This window comes from Acipenser ruthenus, chromosome 7, assembly GCF_902713425.1.
Source record: "Acipenser ruthenus chromosome 7, fAciRut3.2 maternal haplotype, whole genome shotgun sequence".
NCBI classification, from domain to species: Eukaryota; Metazoa; Chordata; class Actinopteri; order Acipenseriformes; family Acipenseridae; genus Acipenser; species Acipenser ruthenus.
The window spans coordinates 15,014,181-15,037,093 of NC_081195.1; the positions used below are offsets into that span (position 1 = coordinate 15,014,181).

Consider the following 22,913-nt stretch of genomic DNA (forward strand, 5'->3'; position numbering starts at 1 on the left):
AAAACACCCCCGATACAAAAAAAATGAAATCGGTAAATAGACAATAAACACCGGAAAGCACCGGAAAAACTGTAGAAATGGTTAATCAATTCACGTTGACTTTACCCGATTCCCATTAAAAAATAAAACCTACTACAAAAATAATAATAAATACATTTCCCAGTGCTGCTGGGCAATGTCCCGCCTTCCTGACTTGCATCTATCATTGATTCGTTCTCAATACTTTAAACCCACCCCAACTACTGAAGGACAGCACATTCCTACATTTCTATTGGAGACTCCACTTGCGAGATTTAAAACGAGATTACAATCAGGATGGAGGTTTGTTAGCGGGATTAAACTGTATTACAGTTAAAATACAGAGGATTTTAAACAGAATTGTGAAGAAATGTACAAAATGCCTACACACAAAAAACCCCAGAAGAATGTGCCCGTGAACCACAGGGATTTCGTTGTGGAATACAGCAATGGGAAGAAGGTACAACTTAAGTGTGCAAGTACTGTCGAGTTACTATACATATTATGACAGAAAAAAAAAAAACGCTCACGCATTTTGAAAAGTAACCGAAAACACTAATTTCATACAGTATATAAAAATTGAAAGCCCCCAAAAAACAATTAATAAAACCCGAAAAACAGAAGTTTACTATAGTAAAAACATAGCAGTGTAATAAAGCATAGTGAAAGCATGGTAAACCACTGTGAAGAATAGGGAGGTATGGAAAAGTGTATTAATAAAAATGACAGACCTGGGTAAATGATTAGTATAACCATGGGAAAAGCATGATAAAACAGCAAAAAATAGGTCGTAAACTTTTCTTAGGGTTCCTTGGTCCAAATGATGTTTAACAGTACAAACATTTTTAATCCGAGAAGACATCCTTTATATAGTTTATGAGTTTGTGAATATAGATCAGTTTTATTTTATTTATCGGTTTATTTTAGCAAGCAATATAACCAGAGTCTCACACCAAATACTGTTGCTGAATTCCTATTTCTGATGGCCTAAGCTCAAGAAAGAAATGCATCTGTATCTCCCTAAACAATAAGCATCCACTGCAAGACCAGATGGCAGTGGCTAAGGGGTCCTGCTGGTTAATTACAGTAAGGCTATAAACACTTAACCTTTTTACTTTTTTTCAGTTGAAAATCTTGATATATTCCCAGGGTTTGAGTCTTCGAGGTTTGGGTTTGAATTGACATTGAAGTCAGTTATCCTGAACAGCCCATCATGTCCTGTGCAATCTAGGTGCTTGGTTACACATTTCTGTGTGTCAGATGCATCCAGCACCTGTAACGTGATCACGGACGACATTTTGGAATTTCTGGAATGATTTAAAAGCTAGTGTATACAGGAAAATAAATTAAATATGAAATAAGGTAAGAAATCTGGGCAAATGAATAATAACTGACACACAATATATGAAAGGTAGTTTGCAATTGGGCTCAGAAATGCTAAAAGGAAGCCGTTTAGGTTTGAAAAGCACTAGAATATTGGATCCACAACCATGGAAGTGGTACAGCTTATATAATGTTATGTATGGATAATTAGGCTTCCAGGCTGGCGTGGGAAGCCCATTGTATATATTGTTTTTTTGACGTTTTTCCTCCCAAAATTTTAAACTGCTCCTGTATGCTTGCGGTGTAACCAATCAACATGAAACTTGGCAGGTATCATCACATGTAGATTACAGTTCAGATGCAAAAAATATATATGTGCTCCTGTATTACACAAGATGTCAGCCTGATGCATTTTTTTTAAAAAACCTATCAAAACCTTCTTCTTGGGAAGCAGTGAACCGATTGATCTGAAACATCAGCAACCAAACCCGCTTCAAGTTTGCGAAGCAGAAGTTGCTGCGATAAATTTTACTATCAAAATGGCTGCCACCAAATTCACTGAAACGCACCCCAAACATCAAAATGCTTCTGTTTGCAAACCATTCAACCAACTAACTCTGAATTTAGTAGGCATCATCCTGGGGACAAAGGTGTTCTTTTGTAAAACACGATGGCCGTCAGACCTACGTTTCGTTCTTTCGTTCGTTCAGTTGAAAAGTGGTTTATTTGATTAACTCCAAAGTTGACAAGCATCATCCCTTTGTCAATACAATTGACTTTTTCAAAAATGGTGTTTGTGCATAAACCAATATGGCCACCTGATGCATTTTTTTAAAAACCTTTCAAAATCTCAGGTCAAATGTAAAACTAGCTTACACCTCCTTACAAAGTGCAGATAGGTTAACAGTTACTATGAAACACATATAGGAAACCATATGTGTGCTATCCAAAAATGACCTTCCCAGTGACCTCTGACCTCTCCTTAAGCTAAAATGTAAAACTAGCTTATAACACCTGTCACAAAGACGGCCGGAGTGGGTGGCGTCAGACCAGAAGCAGGAAATAAACAGACAGAGACTTGTGGTTTGGTGGAGCTGAGCGAATGCTTTTCGCTCAGCATTTAATAAACAGAACAGAAAATAAAAGGTTTTAAACACACAACACGGGACACGGCACTTGCGCCAAAATAAATAGACAAACAAAACGTACTAAACACTTAACAAACGGTGCATGGAGACAAACAAACACGGTGAGTACAAACACTTATAGATTATTATTTTACTTCACTTTACGTTCTCCTTCTCTCTCACCCGTTCTCCACTCTCGAACACCCAACACCGAGTGAATGCTACGTGTCTCTATATATACTGTTGTGCTGGGATTCAATTACGAATTAATTATTCACTTGAATCCCAGCACGTGAATTCATTACGTGCAACCCCGTGCTCATATATTACATTTAACCAGCACGTGAAGTGATTTGTGCCCTCCTCGTGCCTAAATATAAATCTACATCTTTAAATCACACGTGAAACACAGACCCGTTTATATCCCGTGTACCAATCTATACACCAACATTAACACACACACGCAACATACAACACATAATATGCACACAGGGGCGGGGCACATTGCCACACACCTTACAGTGTAGATAGGTTAATGGTTACTATAGTACACAGATAGGAACCCATATATGCTCTATCCAAAAATCACCTTACCTATGACCTTTGACCTCTCTAAGGTCAAATGTAAAATTAGCTTTTAACTCCTTACAGTGTGTAGATAGGGTCATGGTTACCATGGTGTTTAAAGTTATAACGCATTGTGAGATAATGAACTAAAGCAATATTTTGAATTGAAACTGCTCCATTAAACTCATCTGTTGCTGACACTTGTGCTGCCAAAATGTCAAACTGGTACTGAGCTTGGAAGCCGTAAAACTGCCTGGAAGTTCTAGTTATATTTATTATTGAAAAAAAAAACTTAAAAATACAATGAGTTTCTAAAAAAAAAAAAAAACTCATTACCTAGGCTTTGGAATTAGTGGTAAACTAGAATTTGCACGTTAAAAAAACCAAACAACCACAGACTTTGTTTTGGATGATATTTCTAAAAGTGAAATAGCAGCCTTTGAAAAAAATGTAATTTAGAGCTTTCTTAAGAACTCTGAAATTGCAAAAGTAATTGATAAAGCTAAAACTTCCCCTTGTGAAAATTATTAGCAACTTCAACACTTTTTATGAGCACCAAAACAATCAACTATTTATTTTATATTCAGATACAGAGATACAGGCAGTGGGGTCAGCTTGCTTCATTTTGCTCCTTTCAAACCTGTATCCCGACAACCATTTTCATGTGCAGCGCATAGTTAAAAGCCTGTTCCCCGGGAATCTTAGATAAATGGTTTACATGTCGGACAATGAAAAGCAGTCTCATGCTTGCATCAAGACAACACACTGCTTTTTCTGTGAGCTGAAAAACCGTGAAGTTGCTCATTTATTTCACAAGAGCCTGTGCCCTCAATATGACCCGCTTCCCATTCTGAAGTTGGGGGGGTCGATTGATCACAGCTCATGGATGATTGGGTTAACAGCTCCAATGGCGCTGGGAAGTTTGCATTCTTTCTTGAAGTCGCACCCCTCAAGCAGGTTGCTGTAAAGATTCTTCACATGCTGATACTCTGGGGCTGGATTGTCCATGTTGGGGAAGCACAGGGGTTTCTCATTGAGCAGTAGCTGAAGTCGGTGGCTCTCCTCGCATCGGTGAAGAATGAAAACCAAGTTGGCGGCGTAGGGCACAATGTGGCCTGTTCGGAACACACGCCCCCCCTGCTGGGCGAAGTTGTCAGCAGTCAGTGGTGTCTCATCCTTAAAGAAGCCCATGAGGGACAGCAGTGGGAGGAGAGTCTCAGCGTGGCCAATCTGGAAAGCTGCGGGCTCAGAGACCGTACCTGACCTATGAAATACACACAGACAAACAGAGTCTATTTATATGATCTGGATAACACCTCAGTAGCAAAATGTACACAGGAGCCAGAAAAAGATTAAGCACATCCCTGGTTCTTCTAGAGACAGATTGCAAGAAGGTTTTTGGATATAGTTAGTGATCATGTTGAAACCTTATATAATAACAATTGCTAACTTGTTGGATATTGATTTGGAGGTGTCAAAAAACAACAGTAAACAAGACAGCTACAGTAAAATTATATTTATTTTTCACTCATTTCTAAAGAATTCAGTATTGTAAAACACAGAACTGACAAAACCACCATCACAATTGATCTGCTCCCATTATTAGTCAGACCTAGACTACAGTGGATGACATTTTGAATTATTTGGTTTCCACTCATGACCCTTAGGCACAGAAAGCAGTGATTGCGAGAAGCTCACACTATCAGCATCAATATGTATCACAGTTTCAGAAGCTTGCAGCGTCAAAACTCTTTTTGTTGTTGTTGTTGTTGTATGTGTTACGGGCAAATATCAAAATAACTTATGACGGGGCAAACCACTGCTTCTCGGGCAGAATGTAAATCACTCCCTCTGTTCTTTCATTCCTGTTCTGAGTGACAGGCAGACTTGCCTAACCTTTGGGTCCCCCTCCCCGTAAGTTAAGTATGTAACACATATATAGATTTTAACAATTTGTTTCAAATAAATTAGTCTTGTATATCTCATAAAATATTTTATATAGTCATGTCATCAATAACAATACAATTTTAAATATATGCCTATTTTCTGAAACCGGACTTCCTTTGTAGTTTATATGAATGAGATGAGTGAGTGAGTGAGTGAATGAATGAATGATGCTACTCAGGTAGGCGGGTCAAACAAGCTCTTTAATCTCGGTGATCATTTTAGCTCTGTCTAAAAACATAAAATGAAAGAGATTCATTTTGGACTTTGACCGGGCAATTGTGTGCACTCCCAGATCTGCCTGGACAAAACCCAGAATGAAAGATCTCTGCAATTCATTTCAGACTTTGACCTATATATATATATATATACACTCGGATTTAAATGCATTAAGTTATCTTTGCTGTGTCTCGTGTTGTCCGTATTGCAGTGTTATATATCATATATACATATACAGTGACTCTCAAAAGTATTCACCCCCCTTGGACTTTTTCACATTTTATTGTGTTACAACATGGAATCAAAATGGATTTAATTAGGAATTTTTGCCACTGATCAACACAAAAAAGTCTATAATGTCAAAGTGAAAAATAAAATCTACAAATTGTTCTAAATTACAAATATAAAACAGAAAATAATTGATTGCATAAGTATTCATCCCCTTTGCTATGACACACCTAAATAAGCTATGGTGCAACCAATTGTCTTTAGAAGTCACATAATTAGTTGAATGGAGGCCCCCTGTGTGCAGTTAAGGTGTTTCACATGATTTCAGGTTAAATACATCTGTCTCTGGGAGGTCCCACGGTTGGTTAGTACATTTCCTAACAAAAACTACATCATGAAGACGAAGGAACGTTCAAAGCAAATCCGGAATAAGGTTCTTCAAAAGCACCAATCACGGGTAGGATATAAGGACATTTCCAAGGCACTGAATATCCCCCGGAGCACAGTAAAGTCCATTAATAAGAAATGGAGAGAATATGGCACAACTGTGAATCTGTCAAGAACAGGCCGTCCTCAAAAACTGAGTATCCGGGCGAGAAGGGCACTAGTCAGGGAGGCCACCAAGAGACCTATGGCAACTCTAAAGGAGTTACAGTCTTCCACGGCTGAGCTGGGAGACACTGTGCATACGGCAACAATAGCCCGGGTGCTTCACAAAACTGGCCTTTATGGGAGAGTGGCAAAAAGAAAGCCATTGTTGAAAAAAACTCACATCAAATCTCGGCTAGAGTTTGCCAGAAGGCATGTGGGAGACTCTGAGACCAAGTGGAAGAAGATTCTATGGTCTGATGAGACCAAAATAGAGCTTTTTGGCCTCAACGCTAAGCCCTATGTTTGGCGCAAGCCTAACACCGCACATCATCCTGAGAACACCATCCCTACCGTGAAGCACGGTGGTGGCAGCATCATGCTATGGGGATGCTTCTCTGCGTCAGGGCCTGGAAAGCTCGTGAAGATAGAGGGCAAAATGGATGCAGCAAAGTACAGAGAAATCCTGGAGGAAAACCTGCTGAAGTCTGCAAGAGACCTGGGACTTGGGAGAAGATTCATCTTCCAGCAGGACAATGACCCCAAACATACAGCCAAAGCCACACTGGAGTGGCTTAAAAACAAAAAGGTCAATGTCCTGGAGTGGCCCAGTCAAAGCCCAGACCTCAATCCAATTGAGAATATGTGGAAAGAGTTGAAAATTGCTGTTCACCAAAGGTCCCCATCCAACTTGACGGAACTTGAGCAATTTCGCAAAGAAGAATGGGCAAAAATTGCAGTGTCCAGATGTGCAAAGCTGGTAGAGACTTATCCAAATAGACTCATGGCTGTAATTGCTGCCAAAGGTGCCTCAACCAAATATTGACTCAAGGGGGTGAATACTTATGCAATCAATTATTTTCTGTTTTGTATTTGTAATTAATTTCACTTTGACATTATGGACTTTTTTGTGTTGATCAGTGGCAAAAACTCCTAATTAAATCAATTTTGATTCCATGTTGTAACACAATAAAATGTGGAAAAGTCCAAGGGGGGTGAATACTTTTGAGAGCCACTGTATGTGTATATATATATATATATATATATATATATATATATATATATATATATATATATATACACCAGATAGAAGGAGATCTACATCATCATATCGAAGGAAACGCAAATGGACAGACACAGATGGATCACATTAGTTTACTGTAAAGCTACGTCTTAGTTGGTGCTTATCTTGACGAGAGCCGAGTTCAAATCAGCATGAAGTTTTAACATTTACTCTAGTGTAATGCAAATCAATTATATATATATATATATATATATATATATATATATATATATATATATATATATATATATATATATATATATATGCTCTGTTTTCTGAGCAGTCAATATCAAAGTAAGCGCTGTGTTGATACTGTGTGTTTTTGTTTATTGACAGGTAAACGGCTTAGCCGTCCTGCATGTTAGTCAGGGACCTGTTCAAAGTTAAGTTAGGCTCTACGTTTGAGCTAGGTATTTATTTTGTTTTTTGTTTGTTTGTGGTTTTGTTATTAAAAATAGCGCAACCGCACTTGAAAAAGCCATTTCTGTGTCCTGGGTCTCTGTATTATAGGGGCAAACGAACGACCGTCAGTGTCGACGGGTTACAAAAAAAAAAAAATTATATATATATATATATATATATTATTATTTTTTTTATTTTTTTATTTAGTAGTCGGCAATTAATTTTACCCTGTTTTTCTCCCAATTTGGAATGTCCAATTGTATTTAGGCTCAGCTCACCGCTACCACCCCTGCGCTGACTCGGGAGAGGCGAAGACGAACACAAGCTGTCCTCAAAGCGTGTGCCGTCAGCCGACCGCTTCTTTTCACTCTACAGGCCCGCCATGCAGCCACCCAAGAGCTACAGCGTCGGAGGACAACGCAGCTCTCGGGCAGCTTACAGGCAAGCCCGCAGGCGCCCCGGCCAGACTACAGGGGTCGCTGACCTAACCCTCCCTCCCCCCGGGCAGCGCTCGGCCAATTGAGCGCTGCCCCCTGGAAGCTCCCGTCCTCTGTTGGCAAAGGAATAGCCTGGACTCGAACTCGCAATGTCTAGACTATAGGGCACATCCTGCACTCCACACGGAGCGCCTTTACTGGATGCACCACTCAGGAGCCCCCCTGAAGTTTTTTTTTTAAATGTATGAATTCTTAGTCATGGATATTTATTTGCCATTCGCCGTAACGAAAATGGTTGTATGCTTATGTTAGTGTTAGTGTTCAGATTTGTCTTGAGATCCACAAAAAATATTTTGCGATCCATGTATTGGCCACCACTGCCTTAGAGGATAAACACTTGTTGAGGTTCAGCAAGGAAGACTGGCTTTCCATGTTACACGCAACCATCCCTAAACATTTTATGTGACAGCAATTACTGTTTTATAATACCTAAAAAAAAAAAAAAATGATAACATAGCATTGCTGCTGGCACCTCACCAGTATAATCTCTGAGCCGAAAGTAATTAACAGAATTACATAACTACATAACTAGTAACACAGCATTAAATACCAAAAATCACCCGTGATCTTTATTTCAGTTGCTCGTTTTGTTATTTGGTACAAAAGTTGGTGAACATCTGGAGTGCTGTCAAATTCCAAAATCGGTGAATGTCTCAATGGAGGCTTTTCCTTTACTTAAGGTGTTAGAGGGGATTAGAAAATTGACATATTATATCAGCGAATCAGTTTCCGAGTACAGAGGTCATTATGGTAGATGCCTTGTAAGCGGGAATCTTAAAACTAGCTTCAAATCAACACCTGACGGTCACCACGGACAACTGTCAAGCAGGCAATGACTGCTGCACTGGACAACAAATTAAGGTCTATCTAGAGCAGTGGTCCTCAAAGTAATTTTGGCACGGGCATAAATTGATTTTACTTGGCTGTTTGCGGAACGCTGACTATTGCATAAATTCTTATCTTAAACACTGCCTTCCTGCGACATATACTGCACGTGTATATATATATATATATATATATATATATATATATATATATATATATATATATATATATATATTCTTGGCTCACTCTGATAAGGCCAAGTCTCAGGCAGTAATTGTGAGTGCTGCGCTTATTCTTTAAATAAATTCTATAAAATACACAATGCAAATATTTTTAAATAGCATGTTTACACAAATAACCATGAATAAACTGAAATAAAAGAGAATAGATAGCGTCTCACTTTGTTTCAATTTGGCAAATTTGTCAACGCTACTCTGTTTTAAAGATTGCTCATCTCCGGTACAATTATTCAGAGAAAGTGGAATCGTAACTAAATCTACTACGGTGTTTCCCTTGTCTGGAGCAATTAAAAATATAGAGAGAGAAAATTAAATTCCAAATACTGAAATGTATTATTTTTCTCAGTAACACAGTTGGCGAAATTCAGTGCTTAACCGGCATATTAACACCCCACCTCTGCTCACGAATGATTGGACAGCTGTCAGATCTTTCACTTTCCTATTGGCTACTAACTCGCTTTCAATTTTCATGCAGAATACCGTGAACGACTTCTACTTCCTTATGATTGGACAGCTGCGCAAAACTTTTGGCAGATATTTTACTCTCCTATTGGTTAACCTTACTTTACTGTCAGTACCTGCAACTCAAACAGGCATAGTTTGTGTCCCACCCAGTTAACTTATGATTGGGCTACCGCAGAGAAAATGCAGATATTCATTTGGTTGATCGTATCTCAGAAGCAGGAAAAAAAAATGTCGAGTACGTACAAGCACTGCATAAGCGAGCAGCACTGTCAACAGACTGCTGTGACGCTTTTGTTGGAAAACGTGTTTAAAGCTTTATTTATTTTCTCACGCTACGACCCGCCAGAAATGTGTTCACGACCCATAATTTTGCCCACGGAAACCATTTTGAGGACCACTGATCTGGACCTTTGTAGACAGCACACTACCACACAATGAGGAAGGGAACTAATAACACATTTAGCCTGTCTGGAATGACTCTGCGTGTTTGCCTGCATCAGAAACCATTGCTTTCCAATATCGCAGGTAATGCATACTGTTCAAAATGCTTTGCAGATCACAGACATTGTTTTCTGTGTTCTTGGTTCTGGAGACATAAATATGCAAAAAAAAAAAAAAAAGCTTAAGTTTACCAAGGTTTAAAATCAGTGCAACAAAGTGACCCAACGATCAATTAAAAAAAGAACATTTTCCAACCTAAAAATGATTTTCCTGTAATATGTTGAAATATACCCTTTTTTAATCTACATTTCCACAGTCATTGTGAAATATGACACCACTTTGTTGTGCTGTTTTTTATATTTCTCATTGCTGCTAACACTAGTTCCCTATCAAAGGAAAAAATAAAAACTGTTCCTTAAAAGGTGTTTTATTAAATTTCAGACTTTATGTAAGGTTTTTATTTCACACAATTTTATACCCTCATTTTATAAATAAAGATCAGTGCTGTACAGAATTTCTAACGTATTCACATTCAACCATTCAAGGTCAACATGGCTTTGTGTAATCTTTGTGATGGTCTTGCAAACAGTATGTGGTATTCAGAACACTGAGTGAGTGGAGGATACAGATTTGGAAAAAACTACTTTTTTAGGATTTATGATTTATCTGGGAAAAACTGGTACCCAATAAAAAGTAATGAATGGTTCCATTATATGTTATGTGTTTATCACATTTTGAGTTACATGTGATTGATTTTCTCCTTAATGTATTCTTGGAAACATTATGTGCTGGTTAATAAACAGAATACTACTTGCCTCTCACTCTCCTCAACAGCCTTGTCCAAGCGTTTGAAGAGGTCGTGAAACAGACAGCAGCTTGATTTACTGTTGATCTCATGCCCGTAGCCTCTCTTCCAGTACTGCTTGAGGTCATTGGCATATTCGAGAACCTGGTCATTAAAAAAAAAAGTATGGTATATTCTTGTCAGTCAATAAATATATGGTTAATAAATACATAATGTCCAGCAGCAGTCCACTAGAGAAAGTCTTTACACTTTATATCTTCTAAATACTTTCCAGTTTATTATTAGATTATGTGTTTTGTTCTTGTTTGCGCATAGATCTTTTTTTTTTTTTTTAATATGCTTTAAATACCCCTTTCAAAACTAAGAGGCCTGCTTCTGACCTCAGAAAAACTCAATTTCTGTAGTAAGGTGATTTAAAAAAACTAGGGGTGTGCAGCTGTAATTTCAGTCCCCTATGTCAGGGGTTCCCAGAGGTTCTTGGCTCAAGGTCCCCATGACATTAAGCATCGTGACTGAGGACCCACCAGAAATTGATTTTGATACATTTCGTTTATATCAGTAGAATTACAAGTGCTTTCATTATGGTCAGTGTCATTTCTTGGACGTTTCAGAAACTGGCCCATAAAAATTGTACACTGTCTGAATGCAAATGCAACATAAACCTGCCTGTTAAGGTACGCAGGAGCAGTATGGTTTATTTTATTTATGTAGGGGGAAGAAAATATATCTACCAAAATCATAATTTGGTAGAAATCCTGCATTTATTAATTTTTTTAATTTAATTTTTTTAATTTAATTCTAAAGTGATGTTAGAATTATAAAAGCCTGTTACTCGAATTGCCTATTTTGTTCCCCTTACAATCACCCCCCTTTTGATGTATACCGGTATATATTAAAAGAGTGTTTATAAACTTTCTTAAATTAAACAGAGAATATTCTAACATGATCTTAAACAATTCAAAAAGGTTTTGTGAACTACAAATTCGATTGAATGAATCAGAATCCTTAAAACAGTTTGTGAATAGGGCCCAATATTTTAGATAATGTGTATGAGATATAGTATTCCTCTATGTAAATGGTCTTACCAATAGTTTTGGCAACATGAATCAAAACATCAACCTGAAGAGCTTAAGCCTGGATTTCACTCAGGGTGACACCTATTTCTCCTGCTACAGTGCTATAGGTTATTTCCTGTGTTACAGATAATAGGTTGCCACCTCAGCCTTAAAGAGTAAGTAGCGGGGTTCCAAAAAATTATGAGAGAGAGGTCAATGGTTATTACCCCTGCTGCAGGCATGATAATTTTTCCTCACCTTAGCATCTTCCTGGTCAAAAAGTTGACACCATGGCGAGCTCAGATTTCTAATCGAAAGCTCATAAGAACACATGTAAAAGGCAGCTTCAACCAAGTCTGCAGAAACAAAGCGGAAAATAAACTGTTATCAACTATAATCTTACCATCTGGTCCAACACGTTGGTGAATCAATGTGACGTTTTCTTTTGAAGGACACTAATGGTATACTTGCCATTTATTAAAAAGTATCACTTTCTTCTTATCAGGAACACCCGGTTTGAAATTGTGGTTATTGCCTGAGGCTAAGCCTGATATATCTGCATGTAGATGAAGTAGGGTTGGTAATGCAGTTCAAGAGACTATCCCATCTTGACTAATACACAATGAATGCTGCAACATGTTACACCAAACCTGTCTTTCAAGGTCTGGTCATTAAGAGACAGCTATTGCTTGTACAGTAATGAATGATTATATAGTTAACTTTAATTTGCATCACATACATCAGTGCAATTTATTATGTTAGCAGAATTGAATTTATGAACATTTTATTAAATGTGTCTGATTAAAGTCTGTACTTCAATAAAGTATCGAAAGTATTGAAAGAAAGTACAAATTACAGGTTTGATGGGTATGTATTGATCAATATAAAATACAAACAAATACCTACTAACCCTAGCTAAAGTGGTATTTATCACATTGATCTTTTCTGCAATAGCAAATATTAATAAGCCGCTGGTACAACGGGTTTAGCAAGTCGTCGTTCTTGTTGCTGCCTGTGCAGCTAGTCTGAGGGAAACTAAAACGCAACCGATGTTTACATGGCTTACCTGCTGTGATGTCACTGGCTGCTATGTCCAGTAGACTGGCCACTTTGTCCAGCACCCCCTGCATCTCTGGTTTAGTCTTGAACAGATCCACCTGCTGCAAAGCAGTCTTGTTCTGTTCCACATCAACGACAAACCTCTCGCATTTGTCAAAGAATCTCATCAGCTCATCATTGACTTCAAGCTGGCAGTGCATATCTACAACAGCAAAGGATCTTTTTTACAAAAGTGCAGTACATTAACTAGATGAGAACAGCACACTGTGTTGAACTGGATTTGAGGGTAGAGAGATGAGGTAGGCCACCAGTTTGAAATGAAGCTGATAGCTCCACTTTACAATACGTTACTGCCTTTCCACAGTATCAACACATACAGTGTGTGGTGGCCAAACACTATTAACGGCATTAGGACAAATGCTTTTATTATTTTGGCCTATATCTGTACTGAAGCAACTGAATCAAATGTCCAATCTAGAGCTAATAGGCCTGGTTGACAAGCTTCTGTCCCTTAACAACATGTAGAAAAGTGTAATGAATCCTAATAATAAAAACTTATTGGCAACAACTAAATTTAAAAAACAAACAAACAAAAAAAAAAAAACATAGGCTTTAAATAACTTATTAACAGAGTTTTATGAAAACGGCCTCTGTCATTTGAACCCATTCATGTGTTGTTGTCCCACTCCAGGCTAGAGAGCAAACAAAATACATTTGACCAAGTCAATTGTGCAATGGCTAGTTCCAGTAAAAGATAAGCTCAGTGTGTACACAAGGTTATGTTTCATGAACTCTTTCTGCACTAAGTAACTGTATAACTACATTAGGACTGTGGTCCAGGGATCCCAGAGAGTATGAAGTAGCCAAAAATACACATATTTCATGTATCTCTTGTTTATCATTTGTCTTTTCCAGTTAGATACCTGGTAACTACTTCAATAGTTTTAGTAACTTATACTAATGCAAAAATGCATAGATACAGTTGGTGTTACATTAGTTTACTGCTGATTTCAGTGGAGTTACCTTTCACAACCAGAGCACGCAGTTTTGAGTGGGGTTATTTTTCTCAATCTGCAGTGTTGAACCAGTTCCATACTGGGGTGGGGGGGTGGGGGGGTTATAATAATAGAATAACGTCACATGTCACATAAAAGTCACATGACACTGAGAAGGTCCTTCAAATGTAACTTCCGAAAACTAGACACAAACAATACTTAGCTGTCATTACCCTTTCTCCTGTCCTGCATTTTCCAGTACTTCTTCACCAGCCCCTCGATGAATGAGAGGGTACTGTCCACACACCTGTGCTTGGAACTAGTGATGAACTTCATGCGGCAGTCTCTGAAACTGTCCTCACTGAACAGTGATGGGTACGCAGTTGCCAATCGAACAGCCAGATTCCTGTGGTCGTCTCTGCCCTTTTCCACTAACTGCCCATCCATCGTGTCGTTATACCACATATCCCAGTGGTTTATATAATCCACCAAGCCCCGGCCTCTATGCTTCCTTTTTTCAGCCAAATTGTAAATGGCTATCATCTTCTTAACGTTTTTGGCGGTCGGGTACCTTGTGCCATGTCTGATGACAGCGCTGATGTGCACCGGACTGCAGTCCTGTTGAAGCCGCAAGGGAGTTTTGTTGACGAAAAGTATGTCGTTCAAAAGGTATGGATTGACCTCTTCGTATCTGGTCTTGGTCCCAAAATACTTGGCAATTGTTGGGATATCTCCAGTGTGATCGTCCCGATTTGCAACAATGTTGCAGGCTGAACAAAAACGAGTAAATGCAAAAGTAAGAAGCACGACGTGTCGGTTTAGTACGACTGCCATAATTTTGTGGTTAGATCAGTAACGAGGGAAAAACAGCCCTTCGTCGGTGTTGTCAATAAAATAAAATTAGTTAGTTGTAAAGATACAACTGCAACATCTGCATGTGTGCTTTCAGAGTCTGTTGTTTCTGTTTAGTGCTGGTGAGGATGATGATGTTGTTACTGTTTCCTGTCTTCACAGCTGGTCGCCCAGTCCGCTGCCTTGCCTTCCTGATCAGCAAGCACTTTGCGCGCATGTTTTAAAAAGGTGTCGTTCTGTTACATCACTTGATAACCTATAGGGGGAGAGCTTTAATAATAAATACATCATATAAACTGTGCGCATTAAAATAGAAGTGTGTCTCGCAGTCATGTTTAATTTTACACTAAATGACCTGAAGAAGTTTACAGTCCTGTTTGTCAAGGTGTGTTATGGTAAGATGGTGCACTGCTGGCTGCACTGTCTGTTTTGCCAGTGCCCCAACCACGTAACAGGCAATTCACCAACAAGACATCTTGAAGTGTTATATTGTGATTATAAGATGGTAGATTCAGCGTAGCCTAACCCCACAAAGACTGCTGCCAGTTTAGCATCAGGACCTAAGAAAGATACACATTTATGTTTTATTTTATAATTTAGAAAAATGGAAATGGGTAGTTACAATAATATTTGGTTTTGTGGAGCGTGGCAGCGGCGAAATCAGCTTCCTTAGCTTTTAAAAATCCTATCTGTAGTAACAAGTCTTCTATTTTTGCATATTTTACTGGAAACACTCGTAGGAACTAATTCCATGTCTTGTTCTCAAAAGATACCAACCTGCCAATAATACATAAACCATCCAGTGGTTTTGCAAATTCCTTCAATAATTGCAGCACTGACTCCTCAAGATTTGCAGCACGGTATAAAAAAGTTCACGCAGTACCCCAAAACATTCTCAATTGTGGCATTACACGGTGATGGCTAGTAAGCATGCATCAATTGAACCAACACAGTCTGTCTCATAAATTACGTAAAATAAGTTCCCGTTCTGTTACAGAATCTGCCCCCTCCTCTTTGTCTGCGTAGGGTTCGCTGTGTATTGTGGGGCTCGGAGGGAACCCCTAGCGTACTGTCAGCAGTCTCTGCAGAAGGGAGTGTTGCTGGTAGTACAATAACATGCTGGACACCAAACTGTCAATAAACATAATTCATTGAATGTCCAGGTTGCCTAGTGGGCTGGCTTAAGGGAGATAAACAAGAAGCCGCATCAGTCGATTGCGTTTGCTGTGAACATGTTGTTATGTAATACGAAGTACAAGTAGATAAGGTGAGTTAAGATAATTCCCCCATACTGTATAATTATTGTTATTAGTCTGTGAATACACCGTTACACTGTTCAGATATTATGTTTACTTTGGAAGAAAAAGGCTAAGAACAAATATCATACGGAATTTTATGAGATTTAGTTGTTTTTTTTCTCGTTCTAAATACGGATTGTGAAGTATTTGTTATTTTTGTATATTTTTATGTTGGTTGCTGACCAGACATATATGCACAGGGAAGGAATGCAAAAATGCACTGTTTAATAAAGAGAACAACTTACTGTACTAGTAATACTACTATACTATAAGTGTATTGGTTTTTATTGCGCGCACGTTTTGGTGTTTATTTGTGTTAGCAAAGCCTAATGTTTTAATTTGATTTGTTAAGACATTTTTTTTTTACATTAACCAGATTACAATATGTTTTTTACATGTTAACAAGTAGTACATTGGTGATAAAATCAGTTTGACACAAAGTGCATTAGTATTAATAACAGTAGATAGTGATCCGAGCGTGTTTCTTTTTTACAGGAAGGCAAACCGATAATGCCAAAACACTCACACAACGTGAATTTGTGTTGCGGTGGAAGTGAGCTCAGAAACATTTTTAAAAAGATAATTACCAGGTATAAATGAAAACACTGATTTGACATGGCTGGACATAGCTATTGTTTTTCTGGCGTTCAATGTGGCCCTTTCCTTCTCCCGAAAAGCAACAGTTTATTCACGTTACAAAGTGGTTTGTTAACAGTAATGGGGTTGAGATTGTAAAACGGCACAATACGTTAGAACATGCACTTTGGGTTAAGCGTATTTTTGCCTTTTATTGCAATCTGTTGCAGGCCCTAAAAAGCCTTACAGGAGAAGCGATACACAAGTACAGTACCAGATTACTCAATCCATTCTGACTGTACTGCCAGAGCAGGCAGTATCATCTGATCACAAAAAGATGCTGGTGTTTTACTATAGGAAGCTATTACAACTTGCAATACTGTACTCCCCCCCCCCCATTTAAAGGTATGTTTTTTTTGATTGTCTGAAAATATACACTCACTTATGTGGTTAGTAGTAAAAATAGTAGGTCAACTACAAACTACTTATTGTATTGAGGACCTTTAGTGATTGTCAAACAGAATTACAAAAAGAAAGTTTTAACTATGTGGTATCATTTTCCCTTATAAGAACTTGACTAGCCTAAGTAGCCACTTAACAAACATCCTTGTGAAAACAAGACAGCCAGGTCTAAAAATGTACTTGATCATTTATTCCACATTTATTTCACTCAATGTTGTGTGCATACAAAAGAAAAGCTGTGAATTCATGATGAGAACATGTATCAGGTGGTAAAAATAACCGTTTTGATGACCTTTCACCTAGTTAACAACAACAAATGAATGAATTGAAGCCATTTACGTAGGAGGTTGAGGAACTTCTTTTGGCCCATGTGAGTTCTAGAAGTAGGAAGAAAAGTCTTTGAGAAATAGTTCTAGTCAAATAGTTTTGTCATTGAATTTTGTTTGTTTTCAAAATACTGCATGTACCACTGCTGTGTATTTTAGAATATCCACTTGAGCTGGGATGACCCCTGTGGGTTGTACATTGACCTTGGATAACACAATAAAGCAAAGAGCTAAGTCACACTGTGATGTATATGCTATAAACAATAATCCCACTAGTTCAAGGTCCAAAGAATAGATACCTATAAATGAAACTGCAACTGTATACTGGTACAATGTGTTCAAACCATAACTGAATCTACATAAACAGATAAAATATGTTAATATCAGCTTTTCATCAGTTTCTATTTTGATTCACTGACTTTATATGTTTATAAATGTTCAGTGGCTACCTCTAATCAAGTTGAGAGTGTATTTTCTCTTGATGGACATCACAGCAAAGAGTGCGCCAGAAATACTCTCTCAAATTCATTGGAGATAGCCACGAACACTTACAAACATTGTGATAATGTAGGCCTTAAGGTTTAAATGGGGAATGTTCCCAGAGTGCACTGGGTCTGGGAATTAGAGCCGAGATTAATTACACCTAGCAATAATATTGTGATCAAGCAGGCAGGTATATAAACAGGTCCTGAAGTGTATCTGTGCGGTCTGTATGAAGACTAGGACTTTAAAGAAAGGTATCGTGCATTGAGTGTGGCTTGTCTTTGTGGTTTTTGTAGCTAGGACTGTTTAAAGTTTAGTGAGCACTCCTTACACTTGAATGTAATCAGAATGCAGCAACAAAGTAATCAGATAAACAAAACTAATTTCAATACATGCATGGTAAAATAAGTTAACTTAATAAAAAATAAAGTGACCTGCTCACAGGAGTATCTAATTTAAATCAGCTTCCAGATATTTGGCTGCAGTATCCCTTTTGCTTATTTTACAACTTCACAATGGTTTGAGACCTCAACTAACATTTTATTTCCTTTCAATACTTTCACATTTGGCTGTTTTAGTCAGTCAGTTTAGCATCATTATTACATTTTATATTAGATCTACAGAGAGTAATTTAAGTGACGTGACAGACTTTTTTTTTAAACTTAAAAACCTGCATCAGTTTAGGTTAGGGTACGCAGGCTGAGTGTTTTGCTTAAGTACTAGCACCTGAAGGTGTGTCTTGCTATTACACTGCCCAGTGTAATTTTCTAGCCTGGTACAATATGGAATTCCAGTTCATCCTGTTACATATTAAGTGTAAATTAAAACATTTTTGTGACCTCACCTTTTGATCTTTTGATTGATTAATTCTACGAGTCTTAGAACTAAAAGTGGCTGTGTGCATTTGAAGTGTGGGGCAGATATATATTGTTGATTAACGAAGCCACAAAAAACTGGTGATTTCGTCAACAAAAAAAACGTAGTCAGAACAATTCAACAGAAAGTGAATATAATTGTTATGCAACAATCATTTCAACAGTTAGTTAGGCTAATTATAGTATAAGTTACACATTTCAAACGTAACACTTAGAAAAGGGCTTGTGATTTTTATTTCTTATACCACTTTCTTGTTCTACATCCAAAACATAGTGTTAGGCTTGCGCCAAACATAGGGCTTAGCGTTGAGGCCAAAAAGCTCTATTTTGGTCTCATCAGACCATAGAATCTTCTTCCACTTGGTCTCAGAGTCTCCCACATGCCTTCTGGCAAACTCTCGCCGAGATTTGATGTGAGTTTTTTTCAACAATGGCTTTCTTTTTGCCACTCTCCCATAAAGGCCAGTTTTGTGAAGCACCTGGGCTATTGTTGCCGTATGCACAGTGTCTCCCAGCTCAGCCGTGGAAGACTGTAACTCCTTTAGAGTTGCCATAGGTCTCTTGGTGGCCTCCCTGACTAGTGCCCTTCTTGCCCGGATACTCAGTTTTTGAGGACGGCTTGTTCTTGACAGATTCACAGTTGTGCCATATTCTCTCCATTTCTTAATAATGGACTTTACTGTGCTCCGGGGGATATTCAATGCCTTGGAAATGTTATTATATCCTACCCCTGGTGCTTTTGAAGAACCTTATTCCGGATTTGTTTTGAACGTTCCTTCGTCTTCATGATGTAGTTTTTGTTAGGAAATGTACTAACCAACTGTGGGACCTCCCAGACACAGGTGTATTTAACCTGGAATCATGTGAAACACCTTAATTGCACACAGGTGGACTCCATTCAACTCATCATGTGACTTCTAAAGACAATTGGTTGCACCATAGCTTATTTAGGTGTGTCATAGCAAAGGGGGTGAATACTTATGCAATCAATTATTTTCTGTTTTATATTTGTAATTCATTTAGAACAATTTGTAGATTTTATTTTTCGCTTTGACATTATGGACTTTTTTTGTGTTGATCAGTGGCAAAAACAACTAATTAAATCCATTTTGATTCCATGTTGTAACACATTAAAATGTGGAAAAGTCCAAGGGGGGTGAATACTTTTCAGAGCCACTGTAATTGGAAACTCATGCACAACCTCATTCTAGCTTACATGCGATATTTAGCAAACTACCAGTATTCAGAAAGACTGACACTGAATACATGTTGTATGCATAAGGATAGGCACAGACAACCCAGCACCATTTCTGCATGTGTTGATTAAAATGTAAACATTTAGCTGCATTGGGCTGCAAAAATATCAACATTTTTTTATTGCTTTTTTAAAAATAGATTTTTTTATATTGTTCCCTGAATTCTGCTGAAGAACTCAATTACAGTACAAGTGTCTTTTGGTGCCATAATAATTTTCTAGGTCAGGGTGAGAGTAGAGAATTGGGCCTTCAAAGAAATTCATATTAGAAATATGTCGGTTTGAACGTCTTCCTAAAATAGTGCACACTGCCATTTCTATAGGTGTATTATTGTATTTTAATGCATGTTTCTTTGCTAGTAAGTACTCGCACACAATTACAATAATTTACAATACATTCATATGAAATGTGTTGCGTTGTTTATTTTTGTTGTATTGTCACATTTAAGTTTAAAAAAAAAAAAGTCAGATGAAAGTCTTCAGCTACAGTAAATTGAAGTTGTATTTTGAGACAGTCAGATTATCACGTTTTCTTTAAGTCAGCCACAAACCTAAATTCAGCTGAATCTGGAATCTAATCTAATGAAAAGGAATGCCATTCTGCACAACCGTCGTGATGTCAATAGAAGCACACTTATTTCTGTGCTGTTTATAGCAAACATTCTAATATAATTTACCAGATGAATATCAGGCTATTTTTGCAATACCCATCTATGTACAGTAGCTGTGTATGTGAACTCACTGTTCTAGTTAAAGTCATGCAAACTATTTTGCAAATTAATAAAAGCTGTTGGGACTAGTTATTTTAAGACTGACCTACCAGTATTTGCATATCTGAATTTTGAATGATTGCTTTGAATGAAATCTCTTCAGTTTTGAGCCACCATTCTCAAACTGATAATTGTAGACAACCAAAATGCTAGAATTGTTAATTTATCAAATCTCGTGGGACTCCACCATTAGGTTAATCCAGTATGCACAGGTTGATTTGTTTATGTGGAGGTTCATCATAGGCGTATCAGAACAACACAGCAATTCATTGTGTAACAGTGCCATAGGATCCAAACACGGTCGCCTGATTTTCTTACTGTATCACACACATCTGGTTTGTTGCAATGTACGATATGATGCAGGGCTCAAAGTTGGCCAAAATCCTTAGGGGTATTTGGCTCCTGGACTTTAAAATTTGGTAGCCAATTAAAATTTATTTAGGGGCCAAATTAAAATATTCTTTGTTCTATAACTCCAATTAATAATGTGTTGTTCTACTGATATTAAGAGAAACCGATACAATTATTGTACTAATATAAAATGTACAAAACTCTTTAACAAACAGACATTTGTCTCTGATAAGATGGAACAATATCAGGAAAACTAATTTATAGATTCAAATTTAACTTGTTATAGATTATAATATGTATTAAGCATACGGTTGATTAGACAATAATACATTAACATATCATAATTTAACATACCATTATATAGCTTGCTGTCAAAAGGGAAGCCATGGTCAGGGGAGCAGAATAGCTGCCCTCCCCTTTAGACAAACCCAAGAAAGAAGGTGGAGGCGACAGAATTAATGAAAAACACAACAACCAAACTTATTGAAAGTTGAGCTAGGCTGCCGGTAGATAAAACTATAATGCATTAACTCTAACAACAGAAGTATAAGTATGTTATACTTATATAACTGACATACTGATGCTAAATGCTACTCTTGAATCTGCTCATCCCCCAATAGTACCATACACCAATCCTCAGGTGTGGGCCAACTTTTGTAATTGCATCTTCTTACCCTTTCAGAGTTTTTCAACCACAGTTTTACAGCTGGTTCAGGGACAAAAGCCTCCACAGAAGGACCTTCAGCTGCAATTCGGATCAGATTTGATGTAGTACAGGTACTCAACAATGCACTTCTGTTTTTATTCGATTCATTGCACTGTAGGCTCGCTCAAACTCAGCACTGCTCACCGCAATGACGAGACAAATTTCCACCAGATGTAAAATATTTTGGAATTTATCTTTGTATGGTTCTTTTGTCAAGCAGTAGGGCCCACAAAGACAGGAAAGTTTTGTCACGTAACTGCTGTGAAACCAGAATCTTCAGCTCCCTCCATTGGAGCTTGGCTGCCTGGTAAACAAGTACAATATAAAGGTGTTACTACTGTATACCGTATCATTCAGGTTAGAATTTACATCTGGTACATTTTAGAAGAAATTACTTAGTCTCTGGTATATATTTTTTAACCAAAAGCAGATTCAATGTCCTTAATTAGGCCATATTAATGTAGCCTATGGAATTGCACTAAATATTTTTGTTAAATATTATTTTAAATTAATCATATTGTACCTGGTAATCAACCCCCTAAACCAATAAAGGAGAAAATCAATTTAATTGTCACCATAGCTAGCTAGGTCCATTGTGTTTTCCGACCACTTGTTACATTGGAAGCAGTGCGCAAGGCATGCAACCGCCTTTGCAGGACTCCTCTCCACACTCTTGTGATCTCCAAGAAGGTTACCAAATCTGTTCCCTAGAGCTGCTATAGTGTGGAATACAGTTTCCTTCACCGGAGAAGCCAGGACTGTTGGCAAATCTTGCATTCCACCACTCAGTTTTTGAACAAAGCTGCAGGTTGCTGCTACTCCTTGAAAAGAGAAAAAACTGTGCAGGTTCTGATTCACTCTGCTGGAATTTTGAAAAATTTGTACCTGGGGAAACCAGGAGGGCTTTGAGATTGGAAATGCAGTTAGTCAGCTTCACAACAGCCATTGGTAAAATGAGCCTGTTGCTTTGAAGATGCAGACTGCGGTTTGACAGTTTGTTGTACACATCCAGCAAGAAATGAAAGAAGCCAATGAATTCAGCCTTCTTCATAGTGTCAACCACCTAAAGGGAGACGTGATTTGTACAACTGTTTGAATA

The 22,913-nt window shown here is 37.9% G+C and overlaps 2 protein-coding genes across 4 annotated transcripts in view; one reads left to right on the top strand and one right to left on the bottom strand.

Moving 5' to 3' along the window:
- Nucleotides 1-2,425: 2,425 nt before the first annotated feature.
- On the bottom strand, nt 2,426-15,674 carry LOC117415668 (multiple inositol polyphosphate phosphatase 1-like). The gene is made up of 6 exons (XM_034026284.2): nt 15,490-15,674; nt 14,094-14,968; nt 12,873-13,067; nt 12,065-12,162; nt 10,762-10,895; nt 2,426-4,299 (listed from the first exon to the last, which is right to left on the bottom strand). Exons 2-6 carry the CDS (start codon nt 14,692-14,694, stop codon nt 3,909-3,911), a joined length of 1,419 nt encoding a protein of 472 aa, XP_033882175.1. The 5' UTR covers nt 14,695-14,968; nt 15,490-15,674; the 3' UTR covers nt 2,426-3,908.
- Nucleotides 15,675-15,727: 53 nt separating this feature from the next.
- Nucleotides 15,728-22,913, top strand: part of LOC117415669 (phosphatidylcholine:ceramide cholinephosphotransferase 1-like) — an 87,764-nt gene continuing 80,578 nt past the window's right edge. For all 3 annotated transcript variants that reach the window (XM_059026439.1, XM_034026291.3, XM_034026293.3), the window contains exon 1: nt 15,728-15,979. The gene's annotated coding sequence lies outside the window, so the exon portion shown is untranslated. The remainder of the gene's footprint in view (nt 15,980-22,913) is intronic.